Genomic DNA, 21,877 nt, shown 5'->3' with positions numbered 1-21,877 from the left:
GTGGGCCTGGGAGTCTCTTGAGAGAGAAACAGCTGGGCATTTCTTGAATCATAGGTCTATATAGACCAATGATAGGCTGCTTGTATTTCTTGGTCTCCCAGAGGAAAAGCCAAAGAATCATATCCAGGGTACTGGGGAGAAGACAGCAGGAATATAGGGAAGACGATCTTCCGCTGCTGGTGCCTACTAGGTACCAGAGCTGAAATCTTAGGCTGTGGCCAGCTCCCTAGGGAAGTGCTAGTCAGGCTTCCTTCTAGTGTTGACTCCACGCCCGCCCAGACTCAGACCCGGAAAGGTCCAGGGCTAAACCTCTAGTGAGGGCCTTTCATTGGCTTCCTCTGGTCCCGCCCTCATAACCTCTGCCCTCCTACCGGTCTGTGTGATTGGCTGATTGTATCCCGCAGTCGTCTCATTGGCTCTTATCCTCTCCCTCTGCTGCACTGGTCTCCATCTCCCAGCAGTAGGCGCAGCCATGAATCCGTTATTCGGTCCTAATCTCTTCCTCCTACAGCAGGAGCAGCAGGGCTTGCCCGGGCCGCTGGGGGACCCCCTGGGAAGTGACCACTTTGCCGGGGGAGGGGACCTGCCCCCGCCTGCGCTTGCCTCTGCGGGTCCCGCTGCCTATTCGCCTCCCGGGCCTGGTCCGGCGCCCCCTGCAGCCATGGCTCTCCGCAACGACCTGGGCTCCAACATCAATGTACTCAAGACCCTGAACCTCCGATTTCGCTGCTTCCTAGCCAAGGTACACGAGCTAGAGCGCCGGAACCGGCTGCTGGAGAAGCAGCTGCAGCAGGCTCTGGAGGAGGGTAAGCAGGGCAGGCGGGGCCTGGCCCGCCGCGACCAGGCGGTACAGACCGGCTTCATCAGCCCGATTCGGCCCCTGGGGCTGCCCCTGAGCTCCCGGCCCGCCGCTGTGTGCCCCCCGTCAGCGCGGGTGCTGGGCTCCCCCGCCCGCTCGCCAGCCGGACCCCTCGCATCCTCTGCGGCCTGCCACTCATCATCCTCCACCTCCACCTCTACCTCCACCTCCTTCTCCTCGTCGACCCGTTTCATGCCCGGCACTATCTGGTCCTTCTCACACGCCCGCCGGCTTGGACCGGGACTGGAACCCACGCTGGTACAAGGGCCTGGCCTGTCGTGGGTACACCCTGACGGGGTGGGCGTTCAGATCGACACCATCACCCCTGAGATACGCGCACTGTACAACGTGCTGGCCAAAGTGAAGCGGGAGCGGGACGAGTACAAGCGGAGGTAGGGATCTGAAAAGTAGGGACAGGGTTCACAACATGCCACATATAGACACGAAGGGGCAGGGAGTTGGGGGGGGGTCCCAGACCCGGGAACTGGGGGCCCAACAGTCATGGCAACAAGAGTGAAGTTCCTGCTGTGAGAGCGAGGAGCTTGGAAGGAATTGGATGCAGGGGCTGCAGTCCACAGACAGTTCCCATCAGACTCCTGACTAGAAGCATTCTAGAAGGACCTTGGGATCTGCTACTTTTCTTCCTTCTGGCACGTCTCCCTGTCTCATGCAGGCTGCAGTGTTTGCATGACTCTGCTAACTGTGGGGTGTTGTGTTGTCTGAAAGGGAGACGGAGCCGAGAGCTTCGCCTCTATGGGTCTTGTTGTCTGGCCAGCCAAAGACCTTGGGACAGTTTCAGAATATAAACTCCACACTTGAGGCGAGGGAAGTAGTTTTAATTTTGGAGGTAGATTAAGTGAAACCGGAAGGTGGTAGTGAAGAAGGGATCATCTGCCCAGGACTTTTCCCATAAGGCAAACCCAGGTCTCACCTTGGTTCCGTATGAGAGATTCAGGGGCTCCAGAGCCCAAAGACATTGATTGCTTGGACCAAACAGACAGGAAAAGAGAGAAGAAGGGGCACAGACTGTCCTAGGACAAGAAGGGATGGCTGTCGTCATAGGGCTGGTAGAGAAGTCCTCGCAGAAGAATCGGGAATAGAGAGCCAGCAGAGGGATGGAATAAGAAAAAGTTGGGAACATGGGCACACCCTACAGTAATAAGGGTGTCTCAGGGCCAGCCCAGTGTATTCAGAGGGTAAAGGTTTGGCTTTCGGAGAGGAACCCCGCCCCCAACAGGTTAGCAGAAGAGTTAGGAGGAAGGGATGTCACATTGGAATGTTGACTGTATACCAGGAAGATTCACTGGGTGGCTGGTAACCAGGCCATAGGACGGGATCACAGGCAGAGCGAGTGCTTGGAAGACTGACCAGGCTGTGACTGAGGAGGAAGGAGATGGCAGCTAGAGAGACCTAGGCTTATCCAGTTTCTTATCTAATATGACCCTTTTGGGGTCAATGTGGCAGGGATTGTTCTTGGTCAGCTGTGTGTGGGGACCATCTGGAGACCCTGAGAACACAGTGCTGGGTCTGGAATGACCTTCAGGCCTTGGTAACCTGTGAGCATCCACCCAGTTACATGCAGCAGCAGGCTCTCTGAAGTTCAGCCCTCACGCTGGTGTCCATGACTTTGGCCCGTCTTTGGGCTTTTAGTTGCCCCAGCATCTAAGTACCACCCAGAACTAGGCTGTGCCTGCCTCTGCCCCCGTAGGGCTTAACCCAGAATGGAACACTGGCATTTCTAGGGTTCTGCCATAATCCTAGGAACAGCTGCTCTTCCCCAGGAAAGCTTTTAAAACAGAGGGTGTTTGTCCTTGGTGCAGCTGTTCAGGGCAGCAGAGTTATCCCTTGGGGACTGATTGTCTCATCGCCCTGCAGCACATTGCTTAGACATGCAGGGCCCCGTGGCTACACTTGCTAGGTATGCAACAGCCTTCTGTCCTGAGCCCCTGCCTTCCTTTCGGTCTCATTATAGCAACACTGGGCTCTGCATCTTCAGCCTGGACAGCTTGGGGAGCTCGAGTTCTAGACAGGGCAGGTGGGAAGCCTCACCCCAAGTCCTGTTTTTAGCTCCTCTGCCTGTGTGTCCTTTTCCTGGGGTTCAGTTTTTCCAAGACAAGAGACCCTCACTTTTTCTCTTTAACGCAGAGATAGGGTTTATTTGCAAGTGAGGCCTCTGGTAAATGCATGATGTACAGAAATTGCCCAAATTCTACCCAAGTTATAGGAATCTTGCAAAAAAAAGAAAGAAAGAAAAAGGCAAGAGTTGGATTAACGTCTGACTGCACGCATTTGTGTGTCTGGGTGGAGAGCAAGGAGAACCCTCCTGAGTGCCCAGATGAGTCGTTTTCAGATCTTTCCTGTATGGTCCACCTCATTAATCAGCATCCTGCCTAATGTTCACATGTCTTACTTGGATTTATTGAGTTCATTATTAAATAGGATTTCTGGTGCTCCCTGATGCGTCTTGGCCAGGGTTTTAACTTCTTGTCAGTCCGGTGGGCTTCCTCCAGAGACGCACAGACTCTGGGCACACGGGAGGCCCCTTCCCATACCTGCATGTTATAGATGAAGAAACTGAGGCCCAGTAAAGATGAAGGTCTCATCTAAGAAAGTGTATGGCATAAGGCTTTCAGTCTGTCATCGCCAGGACGAAAGCAGAAGCAGATGGGGGCTGGCGGGGAAGGGGATGGAGGCTGAGGGAGGCCAAGAGCTGAGCTGCATGGTCAGCGGCAGGGTGGTGGCTGGGCTGGCCGCCTCTTCCCCCAGCCAGCTGGGAGGGGCAGCTGCTGCGGAGTTATTATTAGGGACACTGCAGTGCGGCTGTGGCTGTGAGAGCAGAGACATGGAACCTGAGAGGGTGAGGGGCAGGGAGAGGAGTGAAGGGCCACAGACTGCAGAGGCTCTCCTCCGCTGCTTCCTTCCCTCTCCTCTTATGCTGAGCCTTCTCCTTCAGCTCCCTTGCCCTCCCTTCTGAGGCCAGAAGGATTCTATGCGGGAAAACAGCCGGAAGTGATGAGCTCACACACTGAGGCTTAGCCCGGCCACTGACTCAGCCAACTTCGGGTTCTAAATCTACAGAGCCAAACCCCGCCCCACCTTCCATCTCTATGACAGGATGGAACGTGCACTTAGCCCTGGGTAATGCCCCACGTAATGCCCCCAGACTCTGCCCCATGGCAAGTGTGTCTTCCAAGCTCCTGTTGATCTCTGGTTTGAACCCAGGCTTGAGAGATGCTATGCTGTTTATGGGGGCCTTCGTACCCTCTGGTTCCCTGTCCCTTTGGTGTGACTACTTAGCTACCCCTGGCTTCTGATGGCCACTTCTTTCACCACACTGCTGGGGGGACATCACACCAGCCCTGTGACCTTCTTGTAACTCACTTCAAGGGGCTGGGTGGGGAAAGACTTTGTCCCCCACAAGACTGCTGAGCAGCTCTTGATCCCGCCTGTGTCCTGCAGATGCTTCACAGGTTTAAGTGGTACCCAGGAGGCAGGGCAGCAGGCTAGCAAGCTCTGTTCTGTGCGGGCAGGAGCGGGAGACCGGATCTGTGCCACTTAAGGTGGGAGACTGGGCTGAGGCGGGGGACGTGGTAGACTGGTGTGGGTAGGAGGAGGGGGGGATGAGTCCAGCCAGGCAGCTGGTGGAACTGGGCCCACGTGGGGATGGGTACTGCAGAGAGCCAAAGTGGTGGCAGTTGTTCTTAAATATAGTTCCTGGTACATGGTCTGGAGGTTCTGGCCAGACAGTTGGTGAGCTTGGCCCTTGCCAGGAAGTATGGAGCCACCCAGCAGCTGCAGCTGCCACTGGCTGGCGGCCCATGTATTCTCGTCTCCACGAATTCCCATCCAGGGAGCTAGACCTGGGGTCTGATCTGGGCCTAAGCGGGGGGGGGGGGGGGGACAGGAGCTGGAGTGGCAGGAGGGACTCCAGGTCTGTCCTCTCCCCCTTCCCATGTCTGTTAGGTGGGAAGAGGAGTACACAGTGCGGATCCAGCTGCAGGAGCGAGTAAACGAGCTCCAGGAGGTGAGGGCGGCCACCCCGCAGCCCCTGCTTCCCACTGAGCCTGAGCCCTGCCCCTCCCATACTCTCCCACATTGACATCGTGCCCCCCTTTCCTCCTGGCTGTAGGAGGCCCAAGAGGCTGATGCCTGCCAAGAGGAGCTGGCCATGAAGGTGGAGCAGCTGAAAGCCGAGCTGGTGGTCTTCAAGGGCCTCATGAGTAACGTGAGTGCAGACTTGCCTCTCGGCTCTCAGGGACCCTCCGGTGGTCCGCCGCCCCTGCCCGTGGGTGGTCGGTGTCCCGTGTGCCACCTTCTCCCCTTACTTTCCCACCCTTTCAGGGTTCTGCTCTTTGCCACTGTCTTCTTCCAGTAGACAAAGAAGCTGTTGTCGCGTCACAGCAGGGTGGGTGGCCTTGCCGTTACAAGAGGTTGTTAAGGAGTTAATGAGGGCACAACTCTGTGCTCCTGGTGGCTCAGACCTGTAACCCTAGCACTTGAGAGGTGGAGACAGAACGGTCAGAAGGATGAGGGGTTCAAGGCCAGCATCAAAACAGAACAAAAGAATGTGCACAACTCTGGAGCCAGCTGCCTAGGCTCCCTTCCAAGTTCTGCCACTTGCTAGTTCTGTGGCCCTGAGCCGCCGCCTCCTCCTCCCCTGTACCTCCTCTCTGGCCTCATCTGAGGAATGGAAAGCAGAAGGAAAGACTGTTCAGGTTGCCTTGATGAGGATAATGCCCTGGCTGGTGCTCATATGAGTGTCATCTGCCAGTACTTTCTCCACTCTGTTTTGTTTTGTTTTGTTTGAGACAGGGTTTCTCTATATAATAGCCCTGGCTGTCCTGGAACTCGCTCTATAGACCAGGTTGGCCTCGAACTCACAGAGATCTGCTTGCCTCTATACTGGGATTAAAGGTGTGCACACCACCTGGCTGTCACTCTTACCCCAGTGGTGTCTTTCATCTGTGGGAGCTTACGTTTCCGTAGGAGAGAAAACCGTGGTTGGTTCAAGGGAGGCCCCACTCATCCCAGCCTCAGCCTAGCCCTTCCATGTCTGTACTGCCCTGGGGGTTAGTATCATGAGCTGCCCTGTGGATATGCACGGTGTAGGATGGGTCCCCAGGGAAAGAGACGCTGGTCCAGCAGGTCAGGGACTTTGTGGAGGAGGGGACAGTGGTGTGCTACAAAGGACAAAGATCCTGCTGAGGTCTTATCTTTCCCGGCTGAGGGTGCTGAGCATCTCCTCACACTTCCTTCCCTGTGTTCCTGGTACAGAACCTGACAGAGCTGGACACCAAGATCCAGGAAAAGGCCATGAAGGTCGACATGGACATCTGTCGCCGCATCGACATCACGGCCAAGCTGTGTGACTTGGCTCAACAGCGCAACTGTGAGGATATGATCCAGATGTTCCAGGTGAGAGGCCTGAGGCCACGGCTCCTAGGGGCTGGGCAGGCGGAAAGGCCTCTGTCATAGCTGGCCTGAATCTCAGGCCCTGCTACCCTTCACTGCTGGGACACATCTTGGCCCCTGGGGCCCTTGGTGGGACTAGGTTGGGGGGCAAGGGACAACCTCAGGAGAGAGGTTTCGGAAGCCATCTCTAACGCCATCTCCCCCTCCCCCCTCCTCTGTCTGCTTCTCTCCTCTCTGTTCCTCTCATCTTTTCTCTTGCTTTCTCCATAGAAGAAGCTGGTTAGTGTGAACTCACGCAAGCTTATTGTCCTGGTCCCGTCTCTAAGCCGCCCCACCCTGAGTTTTGAACCACTAGACTCTTCAGCCAGATGTCTTCTTTCTGCTTTCCCTGCTCCTCCTGTTTTTAGTCTCCTCCTCATTGGTTTTTCTTCCCTTTCCTTCACCCACTGGCCTTTCGGATCTGGATGTGATTCAAGTTCTCCGTAGTAAACCTAAGCATCTTCCTCGAAACCCAGACTGTTTTCCCTGGAGTCCTTTCATGAGAAAGACTGCAAAACTAAGCAAAACCCAATTCCTCTGTAGCCATTAAACCCCTCTTCTCTTTTTCTAAAGATTTATTGTATGTGTATGGGTCTTTTCCCTCCATGTCTGTGCACCAGGGGAGTGCCTAGTGCCCCAGGATGCCAGAAGAGGGTAGTGGAACTGGAGTTATGGAGGGCTCTGAGCCGCCATGTGGCTGCTGGGAATTGAACCTGGGTCCTCTGGAAGAGCATCCAGTGCTCGTAACTGCCGAGCCACCTCTCCAGCCCCCATTAAACACAGTGTAGTCACCACAAGCCATTTCTCTCCTTAGCTTACTGCTCTGTTCTGTTTCTCCTTCCTTCTTTGTCCGCAGCCCTGCCCTGTCTGTGTGTGTCTGTCCATGTCTCGGTGACTGTCCTGTTTCTGTTCCTGTCGTGTAACTGTGTGTCTTCTCTGTCTGCCCTTCCCTCCCTGCTGGCCCTGCTCCACCCTGCGGCCTCCCTGCCCACCCTCTCCTCATGCACCCGGCCTCGCCTCTGTAGTCTCTACACTTGTCTCCCATCAAGGTCCCGTCCATGGGGGGGCGGAAGCGGGAGCGCAAGGCCGCTGTGGAGGAGGACACCTCCCTGTCGGAGAGTGATGGGCCCCCCCGCCAGCCCGAGGGGGACGAGGAGGAGAGCACAGCCCTCAGCATCAACGAGGAGATGCAGCGCATGCTCAGCCAGCTGTGAGTCCCGCAGGGCCATCCCAGCTGTGAGTCCCGCAGGGCCATCCCAGCTGTGAGTCCCGCAGGGCCATCCCAGCTGCCCACACCAGAAGCTGCCCTCATCACATATACCCCAGGCCCCTCCCAGGCCCCTGAAGCCAGCTGGCAGGTCCATCCCAGCTGCCCTCACCAAATGTCCCCAGTCCCCCGAGGCCGGAGCTCCCCTAGTGCCCTGTGCCCGCCCACTTAGAGGCCCCAGTGCCCTTGACACCCAGGTTCCCTGTCTCTAGGAGGGAGTATGATTTTGAGGACGACTGTGACAGCCTGACCTGGGAGGAGACTGAGGAGACCTTGCTGCTTTGGGAGGATTTCTCAGGCTATGCCATGGCAGCCTCAGAGGCCCAGGGAGAGGTAACCTCCTCCCCTTCTGGCGTTAGGCCCCTCAGGCTCTGCCTCTGTGTCCTGCCACATTGTCTCCCTCCCGCCTCACGCTATGTCCCCAGTGTGGCTTTCCTCTTCCCTTGGCTCCTCCCCACTCTCCTCTGCATCCTTCTCTGTCTTCTTTTCCTCTAACCAGACTTTCTCTCTTCCTTCCTTGGCCCATGGAATGCCCCGCTCCTGTCTCTCCCTGGCTGGCTGCCCCTCGCTTCTCTTTCTCCAGCAGCAGCAGGAGGACAGTCTGGAGAAGGTGATTAAGGATACTGAATCCCTTTTCAAAACCCGGGAGAAGGAATATCAAGAGACCATTGACCAGATAGAGGTAAGGGGGGCTCCATTCCTGGGGCTACAAGCCAGGCTGTAGGGATTGGGTAAGGGTGTCGGCAGTGGGGGCTCCGTTCCCGGGACTCACAAGCCAGGCTGTAGGTGTGCTGCTGGCCTCCTCCCTGCTAGATCCCAAGACCAGGACCCACCGACTGCTGACAGGTGGCATGCAAACCCCCAGTTGTGGTAGCTCTGCTGGACCCTTGAGACCTCAGGCTCTAGAGGCAGATAGATGTGGGTTCAAGTCTTGGCTCCATCACCACTTGGAACAGATCTTTTGTCTTCCTTCCTTCTTTTCTGATCACTTTACACTTATGTATGTATGTGTTTGCCAGTGGGTATGTGTGGAGGTCAGAGGACAGACATCTTGAGGAAGTGAGTTCTCTCCTTCTACCGTGTGGGTCTCAGGGATCAAGTTTAGGTTGTCAGACTTGGTAGCTTATGCCTTTACCTGCTGAACCATCACTCACCAGCCCCTTATTCTTTCTTAATTTTGGGACGGGCTGTGATAGGGTTTCTCTGTTGTTCTGGCTGTCCTTGAACTCCCTCTGCAGACCAGGCTGACCTCAAACTCAGTGATCCACCTGCCTCTGCCTCCTGGGTCTGGGATTAAAGGTGTGCACCCCCCACTCCTGGCTCCCTTGTTCTTTTTGAGTACCTGTTTCATTATGTATTTATTTATAAGTTCTTGTCTTGTAATCTAGGTTGGTCTCGAACTCCTGGTCCTTCTGCCCCCAATCCCCATTTGCTAGGATTATGGGTGTGAGCTACAACATTTCAGCTTTGCAATGTGTGTGTGTGTGTGTGTGTGTGTGTGTGTGGGCATGCAGATGTGCACACACATGTGTGTGGAGACCAGAAGACAAACCTAATGTTGTTCTTCAGGTGTGGTTAGCTTTTTTTGTTTAAGATTTATTTATTATGTATACAGTGTTCTGCCTGTATGGCTGCAGGCCAGAAGAGGGCCCCAGATCTCATTTTAGATGGTTCTGAGCTACCATGTGGTTGCCTGGAACTGAACTAGGACCCCTGAAAGAGCAGCCAGTGCTCTTAGCCTCTGAGTTGTCTCTCCAGCCCAGGTGTGGTTAACTTTAAAAGACAAAAAAAATTGAGATGGTCTCTTGCTGGTCTGGAACTTCCCGAGTAGGCTATGCAGGCTGGCTAGGGAGCTCTAGACTCTAGACTCCATCTGTCTGTGCCTCCTGCAGGATTATAGTGTGCACTGCACTGTCTAGCTTTTCTCATATAGGCTTTGGATCCACCCAGGTCTCAGGTTCATCAGGTAAGCGCTTTGCTGGGTGAGGTGTACTAGCTAGCCAGCTCTCATTCCTCTTTAGTTCTTTGATACAGGCTTTCACACACATGCGTGCACACACTTGCTCTCTCTCTCCTCTTTTCTGTGTGTCTTTTTTTATTACTGTGTGTGTGTGTGTGTGCGCGTGTGCGTGTGCCCCTGGAGGTCAGAAGAAGGCATCAGCTCCCGTGAGCCTGACATGAGTGCTGGAAAACAAATTTAGGTCCTCTGCAAGAGCAGGGAGTGCTCTTCACTACTGAGCCACCTCTCTAGGTTCCCATACAGGGTCTTTCTGTGCTGCCAAGCTGGCGTCAAACTGGAGGCAATTCTCCTGCCTCAGCCTGCTGAGTGCAGGAGTTACAGACGCTTGCTGCCATGCTGAGCTTGGGCCTGCCTCTTGATTTGTCAGATGGAGACGGATGTCTCTCTCTGCAGGCTAGGTTATTAGGATGATCAGATAGAGTGAGACACGTGGCGCTTAGGGCAGGGTCTGGCAGCCTGGTGTGTCACACTGCACGGTTTACTGGGAACACCCTAAGTCCTGTACCGCTCAGAGGAGCTCCTGCTCAGCCTTGAGCTCCTGGGGGAATCTCCCTTTCGGTCTTGAGCCTTGGGGAGTCCTTTATAAATGGTGATAGAGTAGGGGTTCAGCTGTCCTGCTGAGGCAGGTTTGTAGAGAGGAGGTCGCTGTCAGAGGAGCCTTGGGTGGGGCTGTGTGACGACTGTGGCTCGGAGACTTGCGCGTTCAGCCTCCGTGGAGGTCCTCTGGGGCATTCCCACGCCTATAGGGTGCATTCTGAGAATGAACTTTGGAAGTTACTTTCCTGCATTCTCATGTCCCAGCACATGTCAAATGGTCATACTATCCTAAGCAAACCCAGGGAAATTCTGAGTTTCAGAGGCCCAGCCAGTATTCTGCCCCCAGCTGAGGTTTGTGTGGGGACAGGTGACTTTCTCCCATCTCCTGTATACTCCTCCTACTGCCTGCCTCCTCCTTCCCCTTCCCTGCCCTCCCTCCCTGGCTTATGCCAACCTTTTCGGGATTCCAGGCCTTCAGCCAGGTACGGCTCTGAGCACAGTGACTGGGGCTGTCCTTGGGCCACAGATGCCTAGTTGTCAACACGACCTGGTGAGACAAACAAGAGCCTCCTGGGCTGGGACTCTAACTGTGCGAAGCCCTGAGTTTAATCCCAGCACCACATGGAACCGGATGTGGTAGTGCGAGCCTGTACTCCGAGCACTTGGGAGGCAGGGGCGGGACCAGAGGTCCACGGGCATCATCCTTGGCTACATAACAAGTCTGAGACCAGCCTGGGCTACATAATCCTTGTCTTAGAAAAAAAAAATTCTGAAGGAGAAACATGGATCTGGAGCTGTTTCTAAGCTGTGGGACTTCTGTCCTCTCCTGGAAGAAAGGTGAAGAAAGCTCACTTGGTGGCTTCGTGGCAGGGCTGCTCCTGGGGTATCTGTAGTAGCTTTATCTTTGTGACCCTTGATCCCTGTTACTGAGGAAGAGCAGCCCGCTTACTGGATGGTAAATTCATGATAGGTTGGAGTTTTCTCCCATGGCCCTGGCTCCTCCCATCTCTCCCATCTACCTCCACTGCTCTGATCTCCCACGCTGAGTCTGGAATGGGGGTGTGGGGGTGACCTGTTGAAGATGTCCTCTATAATGTGCATCTTCCCCTTCAGTGTTTAAATTAGGGTGAAGTGTGAACTCACAGAGGCCGTTGTTGGTAGTGCTGCCTGGGCATTGAGAGGTCATTTGTGCTTCACTTCCGTTGCCTAGAAGAATGGGTTCTAGCCTTATCCCCTGCAGTCTAACTGGGGAAGGGGTGGGGAGAGAGAGAGAACATGCGCACATGCACGCGTGTGTACACGGCGGCAGCTGACCTCTGACCTGGAGTATCGTATTTTTCTCACTGGTACACAGACTCCTGTGGGAACAAGCACACTTTTCAAGCCAGCTGTCCACTAGATGACCCAGAATGCCAGTGTCCTGGCTGCCCCTTTGTCTGCTCCTGTGCCTCATTTCCTTCCTTCTGCCCATTCCCACCCTCTGGCCCGTTTGCTTTTGTTGCTGGTGGCTTCCCCACTCCTTATTCGCATGCCTCACGGCGTTCCTCTGCCTTCCTTTGGCTCCCAGGCAGCCAAGCAAATCACCCCACGGCATTCAGGCCTGCCCTTCTGGCCCCTGGCCTTTGCACACACTACAAAGAGAGGCAGCAGATTTGTCTCTGGCCTAGATTCTTTTCTGCCTCAGCCCACTTTTCCTCTGCCTCCAAAATTGGCTGCTGAGGCAGCTCTGGGAGAGAGATTTTTCTTGGTGCAGGTATCCCATTTCTTCTGCCTGAAACTTCTGAAATCAAGATAGATCTTGTAATCACTCAGTGTGGATCTCTCTCCTGTTGGGGGGGAGTGGGTTATGAGTGAGAAACGAAATGGACTGAATGCTCTAAACACAAGCCAGCCTTGCTCCACTGCAGTGACTTTGGGCCACTCCACAGTGAATTAGCGCTAACGGAGGCAGCTTCTCTCCAGAGGTGCCTCTCCTGACTCTTGTTTTTTGAGACAGCCTCTCCTGTGGTTCAAGCTGGCCTCAAACTTGCTATAGACCAGGCTGATCCTCAACTTCTGATCCTCCTGCCTCCACCTCCCTAGCTGGGATTGCAGACACATGTCACCAGGTCCAGTTGAATGTGCTGGGGACCAAACCTTTGGTTTTGTTGCGTGCAAGGCAAGCACACTGCCAACTGAGCTACTCTGCAAGCCTCTCCACACCTATAAATGCTTTTTTTTTTTATTTTTTTTGTTGAAAAAAAATTTTTTAAGCCGGGCGATGGTGGCGCACGCCTTTAATCCCAGCACTCGGGAGGCAGAGGCAGGCGGATCTCTGTGAGTTCGAGACCAGCCTGGTCTACAAGAGCTAGTTCCAGGACAGGCTCCAAAGCCACAGAGAAACCCTGTCTCAAAAAACCAAAAAAAAAAAAAATAATAATAATAATTTTTCCGCCTCCTCCCCGCCTCCCATTTCCCTCCCCCTCCTCCCGCCCCTCTCCCCCTCCCCCCACTCCTCTTCTCTTCCCTCTCCAGTCCCGGGAGCAGTCAGGGTTCCCTGCCCTGTGGAAAGTCCAAGGTCCTCCCCCCTCCATCCAGGTCTAAGAAGGTGAACATCCAAACTGTCTAGGCTCCCACAAAGCCAGAACATGAAGTAGGATCAAAACCCCGTGCCATTGTCCTTGGCCTCTCGTCAGCTCTCATTGTCCGCCATGTTCAGAGAGTCTGGTTTTATCCCATGCTTTTTCAGTCACAGTCCAGCTGGCGTTGGTGAGCTACCAATAGATCGGCCCCACTGTCTCAGTGGGTGGGTGCACCCCTCGTGGTCCTGACTTTGTTGTTCATGTTCTCCCTCCTTCTGCTCCTCATTAGGACCTTGGGAGCTCAGTCCGGTGCTCCAGTGTGGGTCTCTGTCTCTATCTCCATCCATCGCTAGATGAAGGTTCTGTGGTGATATGCAAGATATTCATCAGTATGGCTATAGGATAGGTTCATTTCAGGTTCCCTATCCTCAGGTGCCCAAGGAACTAACTGGGGACATTGCCCTGGGCATCTGGTAGCCACTCCAAGTTCAAGTCTCTTGCCAACCCTTAGGTGGCTCCCTTAACTAAGATATGAGTTTCCCTGCTCCCCTATCCAACCTTCCTATATCCCCAATCATCCCATTTCCCCAAGTTCCCCTCATCCTCTCCTTCACACTTTTCTCTCTCCATCTCCCCTTACCCCCATCCCACCCCACCCCCAAGATTCCATTTTTTTGCCCGGCAATCTTGTCTATTACCCATAGCCAGGAGGATAACTATATGTTTTTCCTTGGGTTTGCCCTCTTGTTTAGCTTCTTTAGGACCACAACTTATAGACTCAGTGGCCCCCTATCCATGGCTAGAAACCAATTATGAGTGAGTACATCCCATGATCTTCTTTTTGGGTCTGGGTTACCTCACTCAGGATAGTATTTTCTATTTCCATCCATTTGCATGCAAAATTCGAGAAGTCATTGTTTTTTACCGCAGAGTAGTACTCTAATGTGTATATATTCCACACTTTCTTCATCCATTCTTCCATTGAAGGACACCTAGGATGCTTCCAGGTTCTGGCTATTACAAATAATGCTGCTATGAACATAGTTGAACAAATGCTTTTGTCATATGATAGGGCATCTCTTGGGTATATTCCCAAGAGTGGTATTGCTGGGTCCAGGGGTAGGTTGATCCCAATTTTTCTGAGAAACCGCCACACTGATTTCCAAAGTGATTGCACAAGTTTGCAGTCCCACCAGCAATGGATGAGGGTACCCCTTTCTCCACAACCTCTCCAGCAAAGGCTATCCTTGGTGTTTTTGGTAAAAATTAAATTTATTATTATTATATGTCCTTGGTCGCATGCCATGGTGCATGTGTGGAGGTCAGAGAGCAATATGGACTTCGTTCTGTCCTTCTACCCTACGGGTTCCTGGTGTCAAATTCAGATTGTCAGGCCTGCGCAGCAGGTGCCTTATCCGCTGAGCCATCTGGCTAGTCCTGTCCCGTGTCCCTGCCACCCCCAGTATTTTCTTTCTTTGGTTTTAGTTAGTTTGTTAGTTTGTTTGTTTTGGTTTTTCAAGACAGGGTTTCTCTGTGTAACAGCTAAGGCTGTCCTGAAACTAGCTCTGTAGACCAGGCTGACCTCAAACTCGCAGAGATCTGCCTGCCTCTGCCTCCCGAGTGCTGAGCTTAAAGGTGTGCGCCACCACCATGCTCAGCTTCTTTCCCCTTTTTGAGACCAGGTTTTACTATTTAGGTCTTAGGTTTACATGAAATTGCCCTTGAAATCAAGATCCTCCTACCTTGGCTGCCGAGTGTGGAGTTATGGATGTGCTCACTGTGCTATGTTCTTATTGCTTAAAAAGAACTAAGGCAACTGACTCTGGGAGTGGGAGAGAGAGTAGAGATCCCCGGGAAAGGGGTGAGCGTGGAGCACTGTCCCGCGTGCCTGTGCCAGAGTGAGGGTCTGGAGTTAGATTGCCCCCCAGGTGGGAAGAAGGCAGTTGTGGTATACTTGATGCTTTCTGCCACCTGTGTGACTGCCCCATCCGGGGGCCCAGCTGGTGCTCTGGGCTCGCTAACCTCCTCATCCCGCCCTGCCCTACTTGACTGCAGCTGGAGCTGGCCACAGCCAAAAACGACATGAACCGTCACCTGCACGAGTATATGGAGATGTGCAGCATGAAGCGGGGCCTGGACGTGCAGATGGAGACCTGCCGCCGGCTCATCACACAGTCAGGGGACCGGTAAGGAGCTGCCCCATGGGGCCCACCCACCCAGGAAAGACCTGTGGGCAGTGACCCGGTCACCTGTAGGCGTAAGCGTGGCCTGGATTGATAGCTTCCTCTCCCTGCTCTGGTGGTCAGATGAAGCCTACCAGTGCCCCAATTCTGAGTGTCTGAGAGCCAAAACCTGGCCAGGAAGGAAGAGATACAGAGGCAGGTTTTTATGCAAAGCCAAAATCGTGATTTGTGTACTTGACCTTATGTATGAGTAAATTTGGGTTTGGGGGATATAGCTCAGTTGTAGAGTAACTTATGTAGCCTGTCTGAGGCCTTGTGCATGCACATACACACACACACACACACACAGAGAAAGAGAGAGAGAGAACTTAAAAAAATATGGAAGCTGGAGAGGGGGTCACTGGTTAAGAGCACTTGGGTTCAATTCCCAACATCCACATGACACAGCTGTCAGTAACTCCAGTTCCAGGCGGGACTTCTGCCACCTTCACACAGACATTTATGTAGGCCAACACCAGTGAACACAAAAATAAATTCTATAAAAAATAAATCTCCCCCCATCAATTATCACATGTACTCACTCATAGGTGGTTTAAACATAAAGCAAAGAAAAACCAGCCTACAAACCACAATCCCAGAGAACTTAGACAACAATGAGGACTAAGAACACTAAGAGAGACTTCTTACATAGATCTAATCTACATGGGAAGTAGAAAAAGACAAGATCTCCAGAGTAAATTGGGAGGGTAGGGATCTTGGGGGAGGGTTGAAGGGGAGAGGCAGGGAGGGGAGCAGAGAAAAATGTAGAGCTCAATAAAAAGAAAAGAAAAGAAAAACAAATCTGTAACTCAGACATGGTGGCCCATGTCTGCAGTCCCAGTCTTGGAAAGTTGAGGCAGAAAGATTGTCACAAGGCTGACCTGGACCACAGTAGCAAAACCTAGTCTCAAACAAAAGGAAACAAAAAGCAACAGTAACAATAAGGCCTATCCTATGGAACCACAGTCAGTCAGGTGTGGTAGTGCATAGGTGTCCCAGGCAGGTGGATTGCCACAAGTACTAGGCCAGTCTCTCCTCTATATAGAGTTCCAGGCCAGCAAGGGATGGATGGATACTGAGACCCCGTCTCAGAGAAATCAAAAACCCCAGCCCTCTCCCCTGAATTCCGCTAAGCCGGGCACAGTGTGTGTGCTTACTGGGCTTCGTGGCCTTTGCTTGTCACCCCAGCTACTTTGGAGGCAAAAGGATTGCTTGCACCCAGGAGTTTGGGTTCAGCCTTGGCAAAAGTGAAATATCTGTCCCCCTGCCCCCATTACAGCTGGGCAAGAGGCTGGGCGCTAGTGTCAGTACGTGTGGGTGTGGGCTCCACCCTGAGACTTTTCTGGTCTCCGAGCCTCTCAGAGCCTCTCAGAGGGGAGCTGTTCCCCATCAAGGTGAATAGGGATGAGTGTCCCGTGTCCCCCCCCCCCTTCCCTGCCTGGCATGCAAGCCTCCTTAGGCTTCCTGCTTGCTCCAAGGTGACATCTGGTGTTTTTTCTGCCTGCCCCAAGGTGACATCTGCTGTTTTTTCTGCCTGCCCCAAGGTGACATCTGCTGTTTTTTTCTAGAAAGTCTCCTGCTTTCACTGCGGTCCCGGTTAGCGACCCGCCGCCACCGCCAAGCGAAACTGAGGACTCCGATCGCGATGTCTCATCTGATAGCTCCATGAGATAGGGGCCAGTGCCTGGCTCCCCAGAGCTCACTGAGGCAGGGGTGGGGGTGTGCAGAGGACTGTCTTGTGCCGCTGCATTAAGCCTGGCCCTGAGCTGTCTCCTCCCCAGGGTTCCCGGGGTATCTGGAGCTAGGCTTGACCCCACCCTTCCTGGACAGCTCTCCTCAGTGGGGACACTCCTGCCTTCTTCACTTGTGGCTGTTTGCTACTTGTCCATCTTTGAAATGCTGCCAGACCACTTGTGATCCTCCCTTCCCCATTTTGTAAGGAATGCGATTCTGGGACCTGCCTGTTCTCCTGGGGCATCTTGGACTTTGGTACTGGTGCTAACTGGCCCAGGCACTTTTGTGAAACAGGTTCATCTGGGAGTTGCTGAGGGTTCGTGCATCCTTGTACATCTGGAGGAGGCTCTACTTTACTCGTAGGGCCTCAGAGGGAGGCAGGGCACCGGGCCTTGGGAAGTGAACTCGTGCCTGAGCTGAGAGGGGGTCCCAGAGGCAGACTCTGCTCAGAGGCGAAGGTGAAGCCCGGCCTGGCCTGCACGCAGGTGTGGTTGGATACTACACCTTCTCTCCAGGGACCAGCTGAGGGAGGGTCTTACAAAACCAACAGGTTAAGATGTTCTTGACCTTGGAAAGCAGGGGACAGTCAGGATGTCTCGAGAGAGGCCATGGAATCTTTAACCAATGAAGGATATTTATTGAGCTTCGTGTTGCTGTTTTAAGCACTTTGATTTTTTGAGACAAGGTTTCTGCTAACAGCACAGGATGCCCTTGAACTCAGATTCTCCCGCCTCCACCACTCCAGCGCTGGGATTGTTGGGATTAAAAGTATGGGCCCCCACTGTCCCACCAGAGGCCTGATGTTGAGATCTTCATTAAAGGTAACGAGGTGCTGGAAACAGGCCACTCACTGCCTCAGAACCAAAGCACCCTCAAGTGTCCACTAGGGGGCGTCATGAGACTCCTGGCGCATATCCAGCTCAGCTGTGTCAGGCTCCGCTGACTGATACATTCTTACTGTATTGGGCACCCTTCCAATTTCACCTCATGTCTGGAGAGCTAGGCACAACTGACCTTTGCTGATAAAAGGCACACACAGCCCTGAAACTCAGGCCAACCCTAGTCTTTAAAGACCCCACCCTATGGTCCCATTGTCAGGTCCCACCCCTGATTGTGCCAGACACCTCAGGAAGGGCCACCTGGGCTGGCATGTGGCTAGCCGATAGCTCTGGACCCTGCAGCACCCTATGTGACAAGTGACAGCTATGTGCACAAATAAGATGAAACTTTCTCAACATTGCCTCCCTCCCCTGACCGACCCTGTATTTAGAACAAAGGAAGAGGGGTGCAATGAACTTTATTGATGGTATTCAAGAGAGTAGGGCTCCCTAAGCCCCTCCTGCTATTCTGGGGGTCTGGGATGGAAACTGTGAGGGAGATGCTCAGTGTCAAGGGTTGAGTTAGGACAGGGACTGCTCAGCAGCCGAGGGCCTCTCTTGCTGTGTCCTTGCTGGGATGGGTGGTCCAGGGTGGGCTTCTTACTCCTTGGAGGCCATGTAGGCCATGAGGTCCACCACTCTGTTGCTGTAGCCAAATTCATTGTCGTACCTGGAGCACATTGGGAGGACAATCAATTAAGAGTTACTCTCTGGGCTGGCTACCAGGGGTGCCACTGCTTTGCCCGTTTCTGATCCCCACATACCAGGAAATGAGCTTTACAAAGTTGTCATTGAGAGCAATGCCAGCCCCAGCATCGAAGGTGGAAGAGTGGGAGTCACTGTTAAAGTCACAGGAGACAACCTGGTCCTCAGTGTAGCCCAGGATGCCCTTTAGTGGGCCCTCGGATGCCTGCTTCACCACCTTCTTGATGTCGTCATACTTGGCCTGTTGAGGGCAAAAATCAAGGTGACTACAAGCCCCAAGCTCACTGCTATAGTCAGCGACAACCCCCGGCCCACCAGACATACAGCTTTCTCCAGGCGGCATGTCAGATCGACGACGGACACGTTGGGGGTAGGAACACGGAAGGCCATGCCCGTGAGCTTCCCGTTCAGCTCTGGGATGACTTTGCCCACAGCCTTGGCAGCGCCAGTGGACGCAGGGATGATGTTCTGGGCAGCGCCACGGCCGTCTCGCCACAGCTTCCCAGAGGGGCCATCCACAGTCTTCTGGGTGGCCGTGATGGCATGGACTGTGGTCTGGAAAACATGGAGTAAGTGAGGTCCTGCAGGGCACCCACAGAAGGCTCCACCGCCAGCCGAGTGAGACAAATGAAGTACGTACCATGAGTCCTTCCACGATGCCAAAGTTGTCATGGATGACCTTGGCCAAGGGGGCTAAGCAGTTGGTGGTGCAGGAAGCGTTGCTGACAATCTTGAGGGAATTGTCATACTTGTCATGGTTCACACCCATCACAAACATGGGGGCATCGGCAGAAGGGGCGGAGATGATGACCCTTTTGGCCCCACCCTTCAAGTGGGCCTATGTAAGAGAAAGTTTGTTTCAGACCTGGTTCTTCCTAATTTTTAGGCACCAAATCGCAGGGTACCCCTCATCTCCAGCTTAGCAGGCACCTACCCCAGCCTTCTCCATGGTGGTGAAGACACCGGTCGACTCCACAACATACTCGGCGCCAGCATCCCCCCATTTGATGTTGGCGGGATCTCGTTCCTGGAAGATGGTGATGGCCTTCCCGTTGATGACAAGCTTCCCATTCTCAGCCTTAACTGTGCCTTTGAACTTGCCATGGGTGGAGTCATACTGGAACATGTAGACCTGGGGAAACAAGCGTGGGCATCAGGGACTGGTTCAGCAGACGGTTCCCCCCTCCCCCGTTACCTGCAGGAGCAGCACCCACCATGTAGTTGAGGTCGATGAAAGGGTCATTGATGGCAACAACCTCCACTTTGCCAGAAGTGAAGGCAGCCCTGGTAACCAGGCGTCCAATACGGCCAAATCTGAGGCAAGAAAACAAGGGGAGTGTCAGAGGTCTCCAGCCAGTGCTGGGTCAACGAATACTCACAGAAACCGCGGCCCACTGTGCGGCTCTAAGAACAAAGGCACAGCTCTTTCTATGGAGGTTCAGCACAGTATTGGAATGTAAGAAGCAGGAAATTCAAGTTTTGTTTAGGATTTCCTTTAATAAAGCTGGTAGAATAGTCAGATGTAGAACCCAAATATAGGGCACGTGCATCCTTAGAAGCCCCACGAGGCCTAATTTTATCTTCCATGAGCAGCTGAGGGCCGGTTGGGCTTTTACAGCCATAAAGTGGAGCTTTCTTTCCTGTCCAAGAGGTGAAATCAGGCTCAAAGCCTTGTCCAACACCCTCTCCTCCTTATACCCCAGTCTGGGCACAAGCCTGGCACATGGCATTCATCACCCCCACTATCCAGCAGGCTCTGGAAAGTTTGTTCCAGCCTGGCCTGGCTTCAGGCTACACCCCTAGACAGGAAGGACTTGTGCACTCAGCATCACCAAGCTCAAAGGGCAAGGTTAAAGGTCAGAATAAACAGCACAGGGTCAGCCCACCTGCTTCCTCCAAGTCCCTCCTCCTAAAGGGAAAGATACGGAGAAAACCACTGGGCTTTCCAACCACTAATCCCAACACCTGTCTTTGCTAGCTAAAAATCAGAAGCAGGAGCAACAGATGTGTGTAGGGGCCAACAGGGTGGAAGAGCCCAGACCCCAGACACAGAAAGGTCAGCCGGCTAAATTTAACCTCCGATTAGGGTGGAGTGGGGAGATCTGGTTTCTGGAGGATGGAATGGGGAGAAGGGCAGGATCCCCAGGCTCAGAGAGACACTCAATCCGCTTAGTGACCTTTACAGTCTGGCCTATAGTTTGGGAAGTCGAGGTTATGGGGGAGAAGGGGCTGCTAGCTCCGGAGCCTTTTCCTGGTGGAAATTTTCTCTTCGGAACCACCATGATTCAGCCACCGCCTCCCCCCCCTCCGCACTACGCCATCGCTACCACACCTTTGGAGCTGGGAGGACAAGCGGACTTCTAAGTCTGCTTAGATTCTCAGAGAACAATCTAGAAAATGCATCCTATGCCCGAGGAGAATCAGGCTGCTTGGAGGCTAATAAGATGAGACGGCTTGGGATGCAGAGCTCTCCTGAGAGCACGGAAGCCTTGTATCACCTGTCTTACAGGATAGAGGTGACTCCACCCGGCGAGAGGGAGTGGGAAGGTTAGTCATAAGCCAGAAAGGAGGAAGGCCCGAGGATGGTTTCCTAACGGTGGTTCATTCATTTCCTTCCCGTTTGCAACATGGCGGCGGCCAGTTACCCTAAGGGAAGCCAAGCCCTTGGGAGATGATGCGCCAAGAAGGGCGCACCTCACATCCCCGTGCCACCGAACGGGAGGAAGGGGGTGATGGGGGGAGGGGCTCCCCTCAGACACGTGACTACTCAGGGCGCGAAAGTAAAGAAAGAAGCCCCAGCCAGGGGATTAGGGGATGGATCCTGAGCGGGCGTGCGCGGGGGTGGGGTGGTCCTCCTAGTGAGGACTCCCGGCCGCTCATCCCCCGCAAGGGCGGAGCCGGAGCCTTCGTCTGGTCAGATCGCTGACCTTGAGGTCTCCTTGGGTGCTAAGGCCACCTTTCCACCATCCCATACTACTGGAAAGTCCCCAGGTCAGGTAGACCTGCGTACGCAACGGAGTGGGGTCCGGAGCCCCACCCTAGCCCAGCCCCGAACTCACCCGTTCACTCCGACCTTCACCATCGTGTCTCTGGAATGAGGCTGCGGAAGAAAGTGAGATCAGCGTGGCCTGGTGCACCCGGCGACCCCCCACCCCCACCCGCCACCATTCCCGCCGCTCGCCCCATCACGTCTTCCTCCAGCCCCTGCAATGCGGAGCTCCGGCTCGGACAGCGGAGCTCGCACCAGCGCTCCCAGACCCGGACAGCGCGCACCCCTTTCCCAGTTTCCGATCGTCCCAGGCCTTTTGTGGCCCACTCCGCGTTTTTCACCTGGCACTGCACGAAAAGAAGCGGCTGTCTCTAGAACAGGGAGGAGCAGAGAGCACCGGGGAGGGCTGCAGTCAGTATTTATAGAAACCGGAGCAGGGGGGGAGGGGGAGCTGATGACGCGTGCCCCGCCTCCCGCCCCGCTCAACCAGTCCCAGCACTAGGGCGCTGAGGCCTGAGGTACGTGCACCCGTAAAGCCGCGAGTAGCTGGGCCTCTCTCGTTTCCTCCCAACCCCCTCTCTTTGGACCCGCCTCGTTTTTGAAATGTGCACGCACCAAACGTGTGGGCTCGGGGCTGAGAGGGGGGAGGGGAAC

At 54.1% G+C, this 21,877-nt stretch overlaps 2 protein-coding genes across 6 annotated transcripts; one reads left to right on the top strand and one right to left on the bottom strand.

The window, feature by feature from the left end:
- Positions 1 to 452: 452 nt before the first annotated feature.
- Positions 453 to 17,801, top strand: Iffo1 (intermediate filament family orphan 1). Of its 5 annotated transcripts, XM_057773947.1 has the most exons (10): positions 453 to 1,251; positions 4,823 to 4,883; positions 4,989 to 5,084; positions 6,134 to 6,274; positions 6,542 to 6,550; positions 7,336 to 7,520; positions 7,790 to 7,910; positions 8,164 to 8,259; positions 14,751 to 14,881; positions 16,486 to 17,801. In XM_057773947.1, exons 1-10 carry the CDS (start codon positions 473 to 475, stop codon positions 16,589 to 16,591), a joined length of 1,725 nt encoding a protein of 574 aa, XP_057629930.1. In that variant the 5' UTR covers positions 453 to 472; the 3' UTR covers positions 16,592 to 17,801. The 5 variants fall into 5 exon arrangements, with proteins under 5 accessions (XP_057629930.1, XP_057629916.1, XP_057629910.1 ...); XM_057773933.1 differs by lacking the exon at positions 6,542 to 6,550 and having other exon boundaries at positions 7,360 to 7,520; XM_057773927.1 differs by lacking the exon at positions 6,542 to 6,550 and having other exon boundaries at positions 7,360 to 7,520; positions 8,161 to 8,259.
- Positions 17,802 to 17,949: 148 nt separating this feature from the next.
- Gapdh (glyceraldehyde-3-phosphate dehydrogenase) lies at positions 17,950 to 21,643 on the bottom strand. The gene is made up of 8 exons (XM_057773955.1): positions 21,565 to 21,643; positions 21,294 to 21,334; positions 19,449 to 19,548; positions 19,169 to 19,366; positions 18,875 to 19,072; positions 18,559 to 18,789; positions 18,294 to 18,475; positions 17,950 to 18,199 (listed from the first exon to the last, which is right to left on the bottom strand). Exons 2-8 carry the CDS (start codon positions 21,314 to 21,316, stop codon positions 18,130 to 18,132), a joined length of 1,002 nt encoding a protein of 333 aa, XP_057629938.1. The 5' UTR covers positions 21,317 to 21,334; positions 21,565 to 21,643; the 3' UTR covers positions 17,950 to 18,129.
- Between the last annotated feature and the right edge of the window lie 234 nt (positions 21,644 to 21,877).

This window comes from Chionomys nivalis, chromosome 1 (genome assembly GCF_950005125.1).
Source record: "Chionomys nivalis chromosome 1, mChiNiv1.1, whole genome shotgun sequence".
NCBI classification, from domain to species: Eukaryota; Metazoa; Chordata; class Mammalia; order Rodentia; family Cricetidae; genus Chionomys; species Chionomys nivalis.
This window is presented reverse-complemented; position numbering and strand designations above follow the sequence as displayed.